Raw genomic sequence first — 13299 nt, forward strand, 5'->3', positions numbered from 1 at the left:
TAAGTGTGGCATTTCACAGCATATATATTTAAAAAAAAGAAAATGTCTGACCCCTGACATAATAACAGAAACAAAAATCAATTCCATTTTATTGTAGACCTAAATGTGAAAGAAAAAAAAAAAATTATCCTCAAGGTAATGTAGGACAGTATCTTTATAAACTCAGAGTATGCAAAGACTTTTTAAACAAGACCCAAAAGGCATTAATCAGAAGAGAAAGATTGATACATTTGACTACATTAAAATGTTTAGATCTTTTCATCAAAAGAAACCATTGAAAGAGTGAAAATACAAACTACATATGAGATTAATATACAAAAATATGTTGCATTTCTATGCTAGAAACATAATTAAGGAGACGATACCATTTATAGTCATAGCAGATAACATGAATTATCTAGGAAAAAATCTTACAAGGCAATGAGAACTCCTCTTACCGAATATTTGAATGTATTATAAAACTTTAGTAATTATAACAGTGCAGTACGAATGCAAGGATAGACAAATTGACCAATGGACTCAACAACTTCCTTCCTCAGGTCTACAGTTTGTCAAATCAATGCTAAGACAAACTGTCAGTACATAGGAATAGAAAAATAGATTATACATTTAGAAGTTTATGAAATTGGATCCCTACCTCACAGAATGCACAAATTCTACTCTAGAGTAATTAAGGACTTAAATATTAAAAACAAAATTTTTAATAGAAAATGTAAGTGAAATAATTTTAGACCTTGAAATGCATGTCTTAAGACACAAAAAGTAATTATCATTAAAAAAAAGAATAATCAATTTAATAGATTAAAATTAAGAACTTACCTTTATCAAGAGACATGTTAAAGAAAGGGAAAAGAGGAATTATAAACCAGTAGGAGATACTTGCAATATATACAACTGGCAAAGAATCGTTTCAATGAATTCCCTCAAATCAATTAGGAAAGCACAAATAACCCAATAAAAAAAGCAGCAAAAAATATGAAAAATATATTTCACAAAAGAGAACAAATAAAAAGCTAATAAAATTATTAAAAAGTACTAAACTCTATTCATTAACAACCAGAGAAATGTAAACTAAGACCACAATGAGATAACAATATTTTGGTTAAAAACTAAAAAGTCCTACAACACAAAGTGCTGGGGGTCATGCGAAGCCGTGGTATATTTCATATGCTGTTTGTAGGTATGTAAAGTGCCTTAATCACTTTGGAAAATAGTTGTCGTTATCTCCTAAAGTTGAATAGTCACATACCCAATAATCTAGCAATTACGTTTCTGAAGTATATACTCAAGAGAAACTTTATATTTTAAAATAGGAAACAAGTATAAGAATATTCACAGTATTTTAACAAAAAGCTTGAGACAAGCCAAATGTCCATTAACAAAAGAATGGATACATGTTTTGCAATATATTCATAGAATTGATTACCAGATAACAAGGAAAAAGAACAAACAACAACCTTCCACAATAGTATGCATGCTGTTGCGATAAAGAAATTAACTAGCAACGGTTCTCTATGGTTCCATTTATAGAAAGTAAACAACAAAAAAATGCTAAACGAAACAATCCTTTAGGGCTGCGTTTTTAGTTGATGAAAGTATAAGGAACTAACGAAACTAAATGGCACGTCAGCCCAGGGGCAAGGATTAGAGGGCAGGGGGGCCAGGAAAGCTGGTGATGGGAAGTTACGGTCCAGAAGGGGGGAGTGTTGACAGGCCGTGGGGTTGGCAACCAGTGTCACAAAACAATACAGGTATTAATTGTTTAATGAGAAACTAATTTGCTCTGTAAACCTTCATCAAAAGCACAGTAAAGGGGGAAGAAAGAAAGTATGAAGAAGAGCCACAAAGTAAAGTAAAAACTGGATGTGACATTGGTAGAAGATAATGATTAGAAGGGAATATGAGGGAGGATTTTTTTTGAATTTTGTATTTTTTGACCTTGGTTGGGATTACACAATACCTGCTTTGAGATTAATCGTTGAACTGTACATCTTTGCGTCCTGTAGCCTGGTTCAGTCTGTATAAGGAAAACAAGGATGGGAAACTTAGGTTATCAGTTATAATACGTAGTATAATGACATATTACTTTAAACAGTATAATATTAACAATGGAATGAGTAAATACATCGCAAAACAGAATAGAAACCCGTGTATATATGAGAATTTGGTAAATGAGAGAGGTAACTTTACATAAATTGGTGAAGGACAGAAAAGATCATTCAAAATCCATGGTGTTAAGATGATCTACTTTCCTAATGGAAAAAAAATTTCATATACTTCATCACACCATACAAAAAAGTCCAGATGTATTGAAGCCCTAAACATGAAAGAAATATTTTACATTACCAGTAAAAATATAAATAATGAAGGAAAATATTAATAAATTTCTTATATTTAATATGGATGTTAAGGTGATGAGCTACAGCTGCTAACCAAAAAGGTTGGCAGTTGGAACCCACCAGGTGCTCCTTGGAAACCCTATGGGACAGTTCTGCCCTGTCCTATAGGGTCGCTGTGAGTCAGAACTGACTCTGTGGCACCTAACAACAGCAACATATTTAATATAAATTTAAATCTTTGAATAAAAAGTCACCATTAACAAAGTTAGGATGCAAGTGATTTCTAGTAAAACATACTTGCAACATATATAATACATAAAAAACATAAATAACTCCAATAAGTAAGAAAATGACAAGCAAGATAATAGAAACTGAGGGAAGGCAAATATTCCAGGGAGGTAATTTGCAAAATGAAAAAGCCAGGAGATAAAAAATATGTGAAACAATGTTCAACCTCATTAGTAATCAGGGAAATAAAAATAAGAATAAAATATTTTTCACCTGTCGGATTGACCAAAAGTATTCAATCTTTAAGTATCAAAGGGAATGGAGGTTTTCAAAAATGAACATCCTCATACACTGCTGTTAGAAGTTTAAATTTATGTGTCAGTCACCAATGGGGGTGATATGGCATTATCTAGTAAAAATGGAAACGTGTATGTGCTGTGACCCAGTAATTCCAGTTCGAGCATATACCCTCGAGGCACTCTTTTTCAGCGTCCTTTTTAACAGCCCAAAAATAGAAAGAAAGAAAAAAAAGTCTCCCAATTGGAGATAGAATAAATAAAATATAGCATATTCATACAATAGAATAAGATACAGAAATTAAAGGGAGTGAGGTAGATCTCTATACACCAGCTTGGATGGATTTCTAAGAAAATGTTGACTGAAGAAAACAAGTTGCTGAATGATACCATTTATAGAGAGAGAGAGAGACTTGAATTTTGAAAATTTAGATGAGATGGACAAGTTATAAAAAATGTAACTGACCAAAAAGGATTCAAGAAGAAATAAAGGGTAGAAAAAACCTTAATAAAACTATGACCATTATTATTTAACATTTGACACAGAAAAGTGGAGGAGAGTATTATGGATTGAATTGTGTCCCCCAAAAATGTGTGTCAACTTGGCTAAGCCATGATTCCCAGTATTGTGTGGTTGTCCCCCATTTTGTAATAGATTGTGTGTTGTAAATCCTACCTCTATGATGCTAATGAGGCAGGGTTAGAGGCAGTTGTACTCTGTCCTATAGGGTCCCTATGAGTCAAAATGGACTTGACAGCAATGGGTTTGTTTTGTTTTGTTTTGTTTTATGTTAATGAGGCAGGACTCAATCTACAAGATTAGGTTGTATCTTGAGTCAATCTCTTTTGAGATATAAAAGAGAGAAGTGAGCAGAAAGACAGGGGGACCTCATGCCACCAAAAACGAAGAGTCAGGAGGGGAGCATATCCTGTGGACCTGGTGTCCCTGTGCTGAGAAGCTCCTAGACCAGGGGAAGATTGATGACAAGAACCTTCCCCCAGAGCCTGTAGAGAAAGAAAGCTTTCCCCTGAAGCTAGTACCTGAATTTGGACTTCTAGCCTCCTAGACTGTGAGAGAATAAATTTCTGTTTGTTAAAGCCATCCATTTTTGGTATTTCTGTTATAGCAGCACTAGGTAACTGAAACTGAGAGGAAATAGATCCACATGGTTTTTTAGGTCAGCTCTAACAAATATAAACCAAAGAGACGTGGAAATTTAAAACCAAACTTTGGAGGGAACTCTCTCCAACTCACTTTAGTTGCTAATATAATTTTATATCAAACTCTAGATGGGCTGTATAAGAAATGAAACTTATATACCAATCTTAATTATGAATATAAATGAAAAAATAATAATAAAATAAACATAGCAATGTCTTAATAAAACCTGGTTTAACTTAGGTTCACCCCAAAAATGCAAGGTTGGTTCAGCATTAGATAATCTATTAATCTAATTCTACCACATTAATATCTCAGATGCAGAAAAGCATTTGGTAAAGATCAGTGTCCATTCATGACCAAAAAGAAAGTCTTAACAAGATATTGAAGCCTGAATATATAAAAAGCCCTTACAGATCAGTAAGAAAAAAATGATCACCTTAATAAAAACGGATAAAGTAAAAGGACAAGTGATAAGAGAAGGAATACAAATTGAAAATATTTAGAAATATGTTCAGTCCCCCTAATAATCAAAGAAATGCAAATTATAACTTTTTAGCCATCAGACTGATAAAAATTAGACATATTTCTAATACCGATATTAGTGAAATTGTGGGAAATGGACAAATTTAGGAACTTCTGATGATAGTGCAAAGTGACACAACCTTTCTGAAGGATAGTTATATACATGAAATTTTGAAATGACCATTTGATCCAGTAATTTAAAATCTGGGAATTTATGCTCAAGAAGTAATTAATCAAGTATGAAAGCATACTTCATAAACCTGTCATTATGCTGTTGTTGTTGATGATAGCAACAGTTTAAATAATCTATTTATATTTGGTGAATAGGGTACTGGTTAAACAGGTAATGACAAGTCTATTTGTAGTCTATAAAATAATGACGTATGGTTATAATTAGATAGCTAGATAGATGGATAGATGGAGGGAGGGAGGGAGGGAGAGATGGCAAGAAAAAGGAATTTTTTTTTGAAAGAAGCATTTTATGAGACTATCTTAGTCATCTAGTGGTGCTATAACAGAAATACTACAAGTAGATGGCTGTAACAGAGAAATTTATTCTCTCACAGTCTAGTAGATTACAAGTCCAAATTCAGGGTGCCAGCACCAGGTGAAGGCTTTCTCTGTCAGCTCTGGAGGAAGATTCCTTGTCATCAATCTTTCCCTGGTTGAGGAGTTTCTGAGGTGCAGGGACCCCAGGTCCAAAGGACATGCTTTGCTCCTGGTGCTACTTTCTTGGTGGTATGAGGTCCCCAACTCTCTGCTTGCTTCCCTTTCCTTTTTATCTCTTGAGAGAAAAGGTGATGCAGGCCACACCCCAGGGAAACTCCCTTTACATTGGATTAGGGATGTGACCTGGGTAAGGGTGGTGGTATGATTCCAACCTAATCCTTTTAACATAAAATTACAACCACAAAATGGAGGACAACCACACAATGCTGGAAATTATAGCCCAGCCAAATTGATACACGTTTTTGGGGGGACATAATTCAGTCCATGACAGCTACCACAACATTAATGGTGGCTATCTGTAGATAATGGAAATACAGATAATTGCACTTCTAGCCTAAAGGGGATAGTTCCAGCCCACCTAGAGGCACCTCAGAAGACAGGCCTGTTCATCTGCTTCCAACACATCACAACCTTGGGGAAAATCTCATGGGGTAGTTCTGCTCTGCACACATGGAGTCACCATGAGTTGGAGTCAACTCGACGGTAACTAACAATAACAAACTTAATACATTAGGTGGCATAATATTAAGAAATCTTACCAAGTACAAAAATCAAGTAAATAAGTGTTGCAGTTAAGTGATTTTCAAATCTAATTCCCAAGTCTCATAAGATGGATTAGTACCAGAAAAATGAGGATAAACACTTCAAAACCTGATTTGAAGGTGGGAAAAGAAAAGTAGTGTTGGAAGGCTCTAAAGATTTGTTTTTTGTTTTTTATCAAGATCACGAAGATCATAATTTGGAGTCCTTATCAACCTGTTTTTTTGTTGTTTTTTTTTTAACTGCCTGTAACTGCAAAGAAACTGAAATTGTTTTGCGTCCCCTCCACTTGCAGGTGATATACAAATTGGAATGGAGGATAAAAAGGGCCAATTAGAAGTTGAAGTTATTAGAGCACGAAGCCTCACGCAAAAACCTGGTTCCAAATCTACACCTGGTAAGGAAAAATGTTACTGAGTTTGGACAAAGTGATATTAAATAGGCAAAATACTCAAAACATTTGCTGTATTTGAATTTAATATCCTCTGTTTTGCATCATCCAGTTGATTAAACTGGCAGCTTTTCTGTGTTGTTTGTTTCTGTGAAAGTGGATCTTAGTTTTCCTCACACAATTATTCTGTCAAGGTATTAGGAGGAATATAGTCATATTAAGGAAAGTTTAGTTATGATTTGTTCTTAGCTTATGTCAGTTATTTTATTTTAGCCCATTTATAAATGTAAAAGAAAAAAAAAATAACTTGGTTCTAATCATAAAAAGGAAAGAATGAGCCTTAGGATATAAACCTGTGTTGTAATGCCAGCCATAATCCAAATAAATCAAGGTCTTATGATAATGCTATACACATGTACTTGAACATGACAATACTGGTATCATATGGGTTTTAAGAAATAGAACGTATGTAGTAACGGAAATTTTAAATGATTTAAATAGTCAAAGGGAAAACTTTCAATAAGCACCTCTAATTCTCTAAGGCATTCTCTAATAAAGATTAATTTAGAGATTTGCTTCTTATATGTTAATATACCTTTGTTTAGCTCCATATGTCAAAGTATATCTTTTGGAAAATGGGGCCTGTATAGCCAAGAAGAAGACAAGAATTGCACGAAAAACCCTCGACCCCTTGTATCAACAGTCTCTGGTTTTTGATGAAAGTCCACAGGGTAAAGTTCTTCAGGTCAGTACTAGGTTTTTCTTTTTTTTCATTGTAATATCCACATTATCTATGTAAACATTGAAGAAGTGGTCAAACACCAAGACATGGATGTTCAGTAAGGGTAAGTATAGTATAATATCCCTTGAGTAGAAAAAAAAAATTGTTAATTTATAATGCATGTAATGGATAGTATTAAAAATAGCGGGTGGATCTAATGGAAAACAAAAGTTCTATTTTCTGTCTCCGTTTTTTCTCTTCATCCTTTCCTTCTACCTTTGCCCTGTTTCCCATCTTTCCTTCTTCTCTCTAGAGAGAGAGGGAGAGATGGAGACAAATGATGTTAATTGTAGCTTATTGAGCATTATTATGTGCCAGATTTGGGACAGAAAGAAGAAGGGAGAGGAGAAGAAAAGTGTGCAGGTGTTACCATAATTTCATGGGTTAGAGCCGCCTGCTGCAAACAGCCATTTCTTAAGACAGGGGTGAGGTGGGTAGCAAGACCTTCATTATATATACCAGTATACGGAGACAGAGGAGAATGATCTCCTCCCAAAGCTGTCTGTCTCCAGGAACTGCAGTCCAGCTAGGGTTTTAAAGGGAAAAGGGGCCATGGGTTGTAGGAACTTATGGAATGTCCATTCTCTTTCTGTTTGGTTTTAGTGGTTCTATTTCAAACATGTTGATCTTTTCTTCCCATTATCCCATCAGCCCAGGGGGTGACTGGTGCCATCCTTCATCCTGTTTGACAGGCTTAGGTTGATATCACTTGTTTTCCACAATTCTAGGGGAAACATTAGTTAACATTTCACTTTTAGGGGAGTTAACAGCAAAATCATACTTGGAGACAGAGACAGGCAAGACATGGCTGAGCAGCCTCTTTCACAGGGACCAGCAAATACTAAGTACTGATTGGATGCCAGATGTGTTACAAGGTGATCGCATACATTACTTCTTTTAAACTTTGTAACCACCCTGTGTAATAAATACCATTATCCCTGTTTTAAAGATCACAGAAATTAGGTAACTTGGCAAAGTTGCCCAGTCAATTAAAAAGATTTACCACCTCTGCCTTTGTAAAGCAGGTGAATGGGTTCAGTTGAGAACCTTTATAACAACAACAACAAAAAAAAAAACCAAACCCATCGTCATCAAGTCGATTCCAACTCATAGGGACCTTATAGGATGGAGTAGAGCTGCCCCATAGGGTTTCCAAGGCTGTGAATCTGTATGGAAGCTACATCTTTCTTCCGTGGAGCAGTTAATGGGTTTGAGCAGCAGACCTTCTGGTTAACAGCTGAGCACTTCAATCACAGAGCCACTAGGGCTCCTAAGAACCTTTATAGGTGACTAAAAGATTGGAAAATAGAACCTCGGAGAAAGTGTAATGGAAGGCTTGTCCAGCATCAGTAGGAGTTGACCCAGATTTTGGTCTTTGTTGATGAGTTCACTGACTTAATCACCTGCTCAAATCAAAAGTTAGCAGCTCACAATTATTTTTCTACTTGCCTCTTCACGAATAAGTCCATAATATAAATTAAATGAAAGGAATTTGCACATAGTCTATGGTATACACACTGTTGTACACTGCCTTGGATTGTTTGTTTTGATCTTCTGAGCATCACAAATTTTAATTTTTGTTTCTCTGGATCCACACATTGCTTACTAGGTGGTAGGTACTCAAGAAATATATTAAATTTATATGTAAATAAACTTGCATATTTATTTCTTTGACATGAGTTATGTAGAGAATACTGCACCCTTCATTGACTAGGGAAACATTATGTGCATTCCATTAAATCTAAAAATTACAGTGAAGGGTTTTTTTAGATTTAGTTGTGTTAGTATTTAGATTTAGATATGTTAGTATTTCTTCTTATCTATGTCCCCTCAGAGCTAGTTATTCATTTCCTCCTCCTTTGATGGGCCCACTTTTATAGAACTATTGCTTTGAACCCTTCAAATGTGAAAAAGGGAAAAGTTTGAGTTACACTGTGTTTTTCTGTCTCTGCAGGTGATTGTCTGGGGCGACTATGGCAGAATGGACCATAAATGCTTTATGGGTGTTGCTCAGATCTTGTTGGAAGAACTTGACCTGTCCAGTATGGTAATCGGATGGTACAAATTGTTCCCACCTTCATCGCTGGTGGATCCCACACTCACTCCCCTAACCCGCCGGGCTTCCCAATCATCTCTGGAAAGTTCAACTGGGCCACCCTGCATTCGATCATAGTGAACTCATACCAGAGTCGTCCCAGTAAAACTCTACCTTTTGGGATAATAATCTGAACCAGATATCCCATGATCAAAAGCGTTGTTGGAGACAGACAATCAACTTGTGTTTTGCCTGTAGTAGTTTTTCAATAATATGTCCCAGTTGTTCTTTAAAACCTGGCTTCACATGACAGAACAAGGCAGTCTATCAAATTACAGTAAGAGTCAGCATGCTAGTGAGAGTCACTGATGCTTCTGACAAATAGCAAAAAGAAGAAACTTAAAACACACATGTAACCCCAAATTGAACAAACTGGAAACTCTCACGCTGTGAAAACTTGTATTCTACACATTTCTACACAGACCACAAGCAGTGTTATTTCCCTGGTGTTTGTGAAGTTTTGTTCTTTTGTGTGTTTTCTTTATTTGTGTGTTGATTGTTAGGTTTTTTGGTTTGGTTTTGTTTTTCACTGTATTATTTCCACCAGTTTTTGGCTGTGTTATGACAGGCCTCATGATGCTAACAGAGACCCTTCCTTTCTTTTTCCAAAAGCACCAAAATAGGGTTGAAGCAGTCTCTGTAGCATCCCCCAAAAGTGTTCAACAGCTAAACAAGGTGAGGCCAATGAAGGGTTTCACTGGTTTTCATTTTATAATTCTTCAAAGTCTTATGTGTGGAAATCCAAAAAAACAAAAAGTTATCTTCCAAATTAAATGACCACAGAATCTTTTTTTTTTTTTTTTAATTAAGAGCATATCTGTTTGCTTTCTACACAATTAATTTATGTTTTCCATTCTTTTGCATGGAAGACTTTTAAAGAAACCCATCTGCAACTAATGCTGGGGACCAAAACCAACTGCATAATCGTACTTTGGAAACACTCCTTGTAATACCTTTTCCTTCCTGATAGCCAAAAAAAGATAAGTAATGCTCATGTGTATAAACCATACTTTTGACTTCCCAAAATGGTGACTAGGAATGGATTTGAGCCTGTGACACTTTGAGCTATGCCCAGGCTTCTCAGCCATGTCTCCATGTAGACACACCCATCTGCCCTGGAAAGAGCATGGTATGAGCTATTCAATATTCCACTGGAGATTCCAGTTGAAATATTCTGCACTAAACTAATGTTTTTAATCAAATTTTAGTTTACATTTCTTTGAGATTGATGCAAGCACAAAGCTTGATTTTTTAATGCAAAGTTATCTTACTTTTGGGGGGGAAATAAAACAAAGTCAAATTTCAATTTGCATTTTATTCATCTGAGTTCTTCTTGGCCTTGAATTTCCCTTGTGGCATCCTGTATATGTGCTACCAACTGCAGACTCTGCGGGTGCATCGATACGTTCTCCCTCCTTTGATGAGTTATTCAATTTTTGTGATTACACAAATAGAGCAGCATGACTTGGAACTGTTCAAAGCTGCATGCATGTTTTGTATTAAAAAAAAGTAAATAAAAAAGAAAGAAACGAAAAAATTATTTAATAACGTATGTTAGTTCCACGTAGGCCAGCTTGTATGTTGCATGTACTTGTACAGTTTGCTCGTTAATTATTGTACTGAAATAATCAAGAAATCTAAGCCATCCATTTTTTTTTATAGACTTTATTTTTTACCCTCTGGAAGAAGTGACGTAGTACGGACCAAATTCCTTCTAATAAATATTTTGGTGTAGATTCCTACTGTGGGGCTGTAACACATGTAGACACTGTGTACACACTAGGTTTTAATCCATAGACATACTGCCTGCACCAAGTGAATTATTTATTATTATTTATACATGCCAGAATTACCTGCCCATCATTCCACAGGGCACAGATTGACTACTGCTCACCATGCAGAGCAGGAAGACCTGAAGCATTGGTGCACTTCTACTAGATTCCGTTCTGTCTTAGTGGCCAACAATCAACTAATTTTAATTGGGTAGTATCTTTCTATTTTGACCACTTGTCTTAACACTCCCCTGTGCTTTTAAATGAACTTCCAACTCATGTTATGTAAACATGTTTAATAAAATTTACTTTTCATGTCAGTTGGTAGCCATCTGTGTTCTATGTTTTGCCAGGTTTCCATTGTGGGTTCTGTGGTACAAAATGGAAGCCAGATCATGGGTAGGGGAGACTGGGATTTGTTGTTTGTTGCGGGCATTTGACTTGAGTTGTGACTGCACTATATATGTCTTAATCTACAGCCCAAAGGGTACTTTGCATCACATACAAGTTTTCACTTGTCAGCCTGTCTAAGTGAGCACATGACGACACTTCTGAAAAGTGGCATTATTAAAGACAATAAATCTCACTGAGAATCAAATGGAAGGTTGTTTTTCTGCTGCTGTTTGAGTGTGCTAATAAAAGAGGCAACCCTGTTGTCCAGTTGCCAAGTCATTTCAACACATGTGCCATATCAAAATACTGAGCTTTGCGTCTCTCTTCATAGCATCTGGTTCCTCTTTCCATGTCTTCCTTCTGAAAACCAAAGAAACCCAAACCCATTGCCATCAACTCAATTCTGACTCATCTATAGGACAGAGTAGAACCGCCCCATAGAGTTTATAAGGAGCGCCTGGTGGATTTGAACTGCCAACCTTTTGGTTAGTAGCCATGGCTTGCCATAGCTCTTAACCACTGTACCACCAGGGTCGCTATGCGTTGGAATCAACTAGGAAGCAATGGTTTTTCTTCCTTCTGAATGCTTCACTAATTTGAAAGCCTTGCCTTAGAGTAGGCAGACTGAACAAAAATAAGCAATACATTTACTGTAATCATCTTCAGTAGAGTCTTGGTGAGTAAACATATCTTCAAATATAAATAAGTCTAAAAATATTAAAATACCATAGTAAAAAAAAAGTAGCTTTCTTAATTTCATGATCTTTCTCTTTTCTCCTTCAAAAGTACATTCATACATTTCACCGTCATCCCTCACAAAGCACTTGGTAAGCACTAATTGCATGTTGCATTGTGGTTAAATAACTGTCCAAATATAGTTTCCTTCACCTTCTGAGCACTCTTAATTTTTTGTAGACCACACTGGCTTTAACCTAAAGCCAAATAAACACAGCTAAAACAATATCAAATTTGTTTACAGTTTTTAAAACAGATGACTGAATTTTACTCAACCAGTTGTTTGGTCTACAAGACATGAAATTATCTGTTAGGCTGGGTGAACAGGAGGCAGAAGCAACCGATCAGTTTAAAACAAACTGTCAGAGTAAAGCTGTTCGATAGACAAACAATAAGATAGCACATACTGGGAGAGGGGCAGGGACAAGTCTGCCACTGATGGGAGGCAGCTGAAGATAATGTTAGAATTCCTTGTCTAGGCAGAAGTAGAAAAGCAGCCATTTCTCCTCAAATCAGATAAACGTCGGAAGCCTTCTGCTCTGTGTTACGATTTCAGGCCCTACGTTGGTAGAGAGAAGTAACTTGAGAAAAAGCAGTTGTGTTAAGTTTTTGTGGTTTCTTTTGGACTCTGACAACTTAAATTTCTTGAAATCCTAGCCTCAGGTATAGGATCTGATTATGCTTAACCAACAGTGTTAAGGGCTTTGTTGCATACCAGATATTAAGTAAGTATTTAATACAAAAAGGAAAAAAAAATTGACCCTACATGAAGGCACTCCTTACAGGTAAAGGAAGAATCACAATGCCATGTATTTGATTTGTTTACAAGAGACTAAGGAGCCCTGGTGGTGTAATAGTTATTCCCTCAGTTGTTAACCAAAATGTTGACAGTTGGGACTTACCAGCAGCTCCATGGAAGAAAGACCTAGCTATCTACTTCCCGTAAGGATTATAGCCAAGAAAGCCCTGTGGGGCAGTTCTACTCTATTGCACGGGGTCACTGTGTGTCGGAATCAACTCAAAGGCACACAAAAACATACCAAATGCTCTAGATTCCTTTGAAATCTCACAGCAGCTCTATGAAGTAAGTAGTATTATGACCCCCATTTTACATATAAAGATCTGAAGCTTAGGGCTAAACAACAGGCCAAAGGTCACAATGCTGGTTAGTAATGGAGCTGGCATAGGAATCCAGGTCTGGCTGACTCAGGAGCCTGCCTTCCTAGATACTCAGCTTCCTCCACTAAGCGCAGACACCTGAGCTGAATCTTTAAGCATGGTGAGGAGTAGGGAAAGGGGGGAGGTGAACTCTCTTC

The 13299-nt window shown here is 36.3% G+C and overlaps 1 protein-coding gene across 12 annotated transcripts in view; it reads left to right on the forward strand.

Annotated features, from left to right (window-relative positions):
* RIMS1 (regulating synaptic membrane exocytosis 1) overlaps window positions 1-9855 on the forward strand; it is a 476384-nt gene extending 466529 nt beyond the window's left edge. For all 12 annotated transcript variants that reach the window (XM_049895220.1, XM_049895192.1, XM_049895246.1 and 9 more), the window contains 3 exons: window positions 6112-6213; window positions 6813-6952; window positions 8943-9855. In XM_049895220.1, the coding sequence (XP_049751177.1) occupies window positions 6112-6213; window positions 6813-6952; window positions 8943-9161 (461 nt within the window). In that variant the 3' untranslated portion in view covers window positions 9162-9855. The remainder of the gene's footprint in view (window positions 1-6111; window positions 6214-6812; window positions 6953-8942) is intronic.
* Window positions 9856-13299: the final 3444 nt, after the last annotated feature.

Source organism: Elephas maximus, chromosome 1 (genome assembly GCF_024166365.1).
Source record: "Elephas maximus indicus isolate mEleMax1 chromosome 1, mEleMax1 primary haplotype, whole genome shotgun sequence".
Taxonomy (NCBI): domain Eukaryota; kingdom Metazoa; phylum Chordata; class Mammalia; order Proboscidea; family Elephantidae; genus Elephas; species Elephas maximus.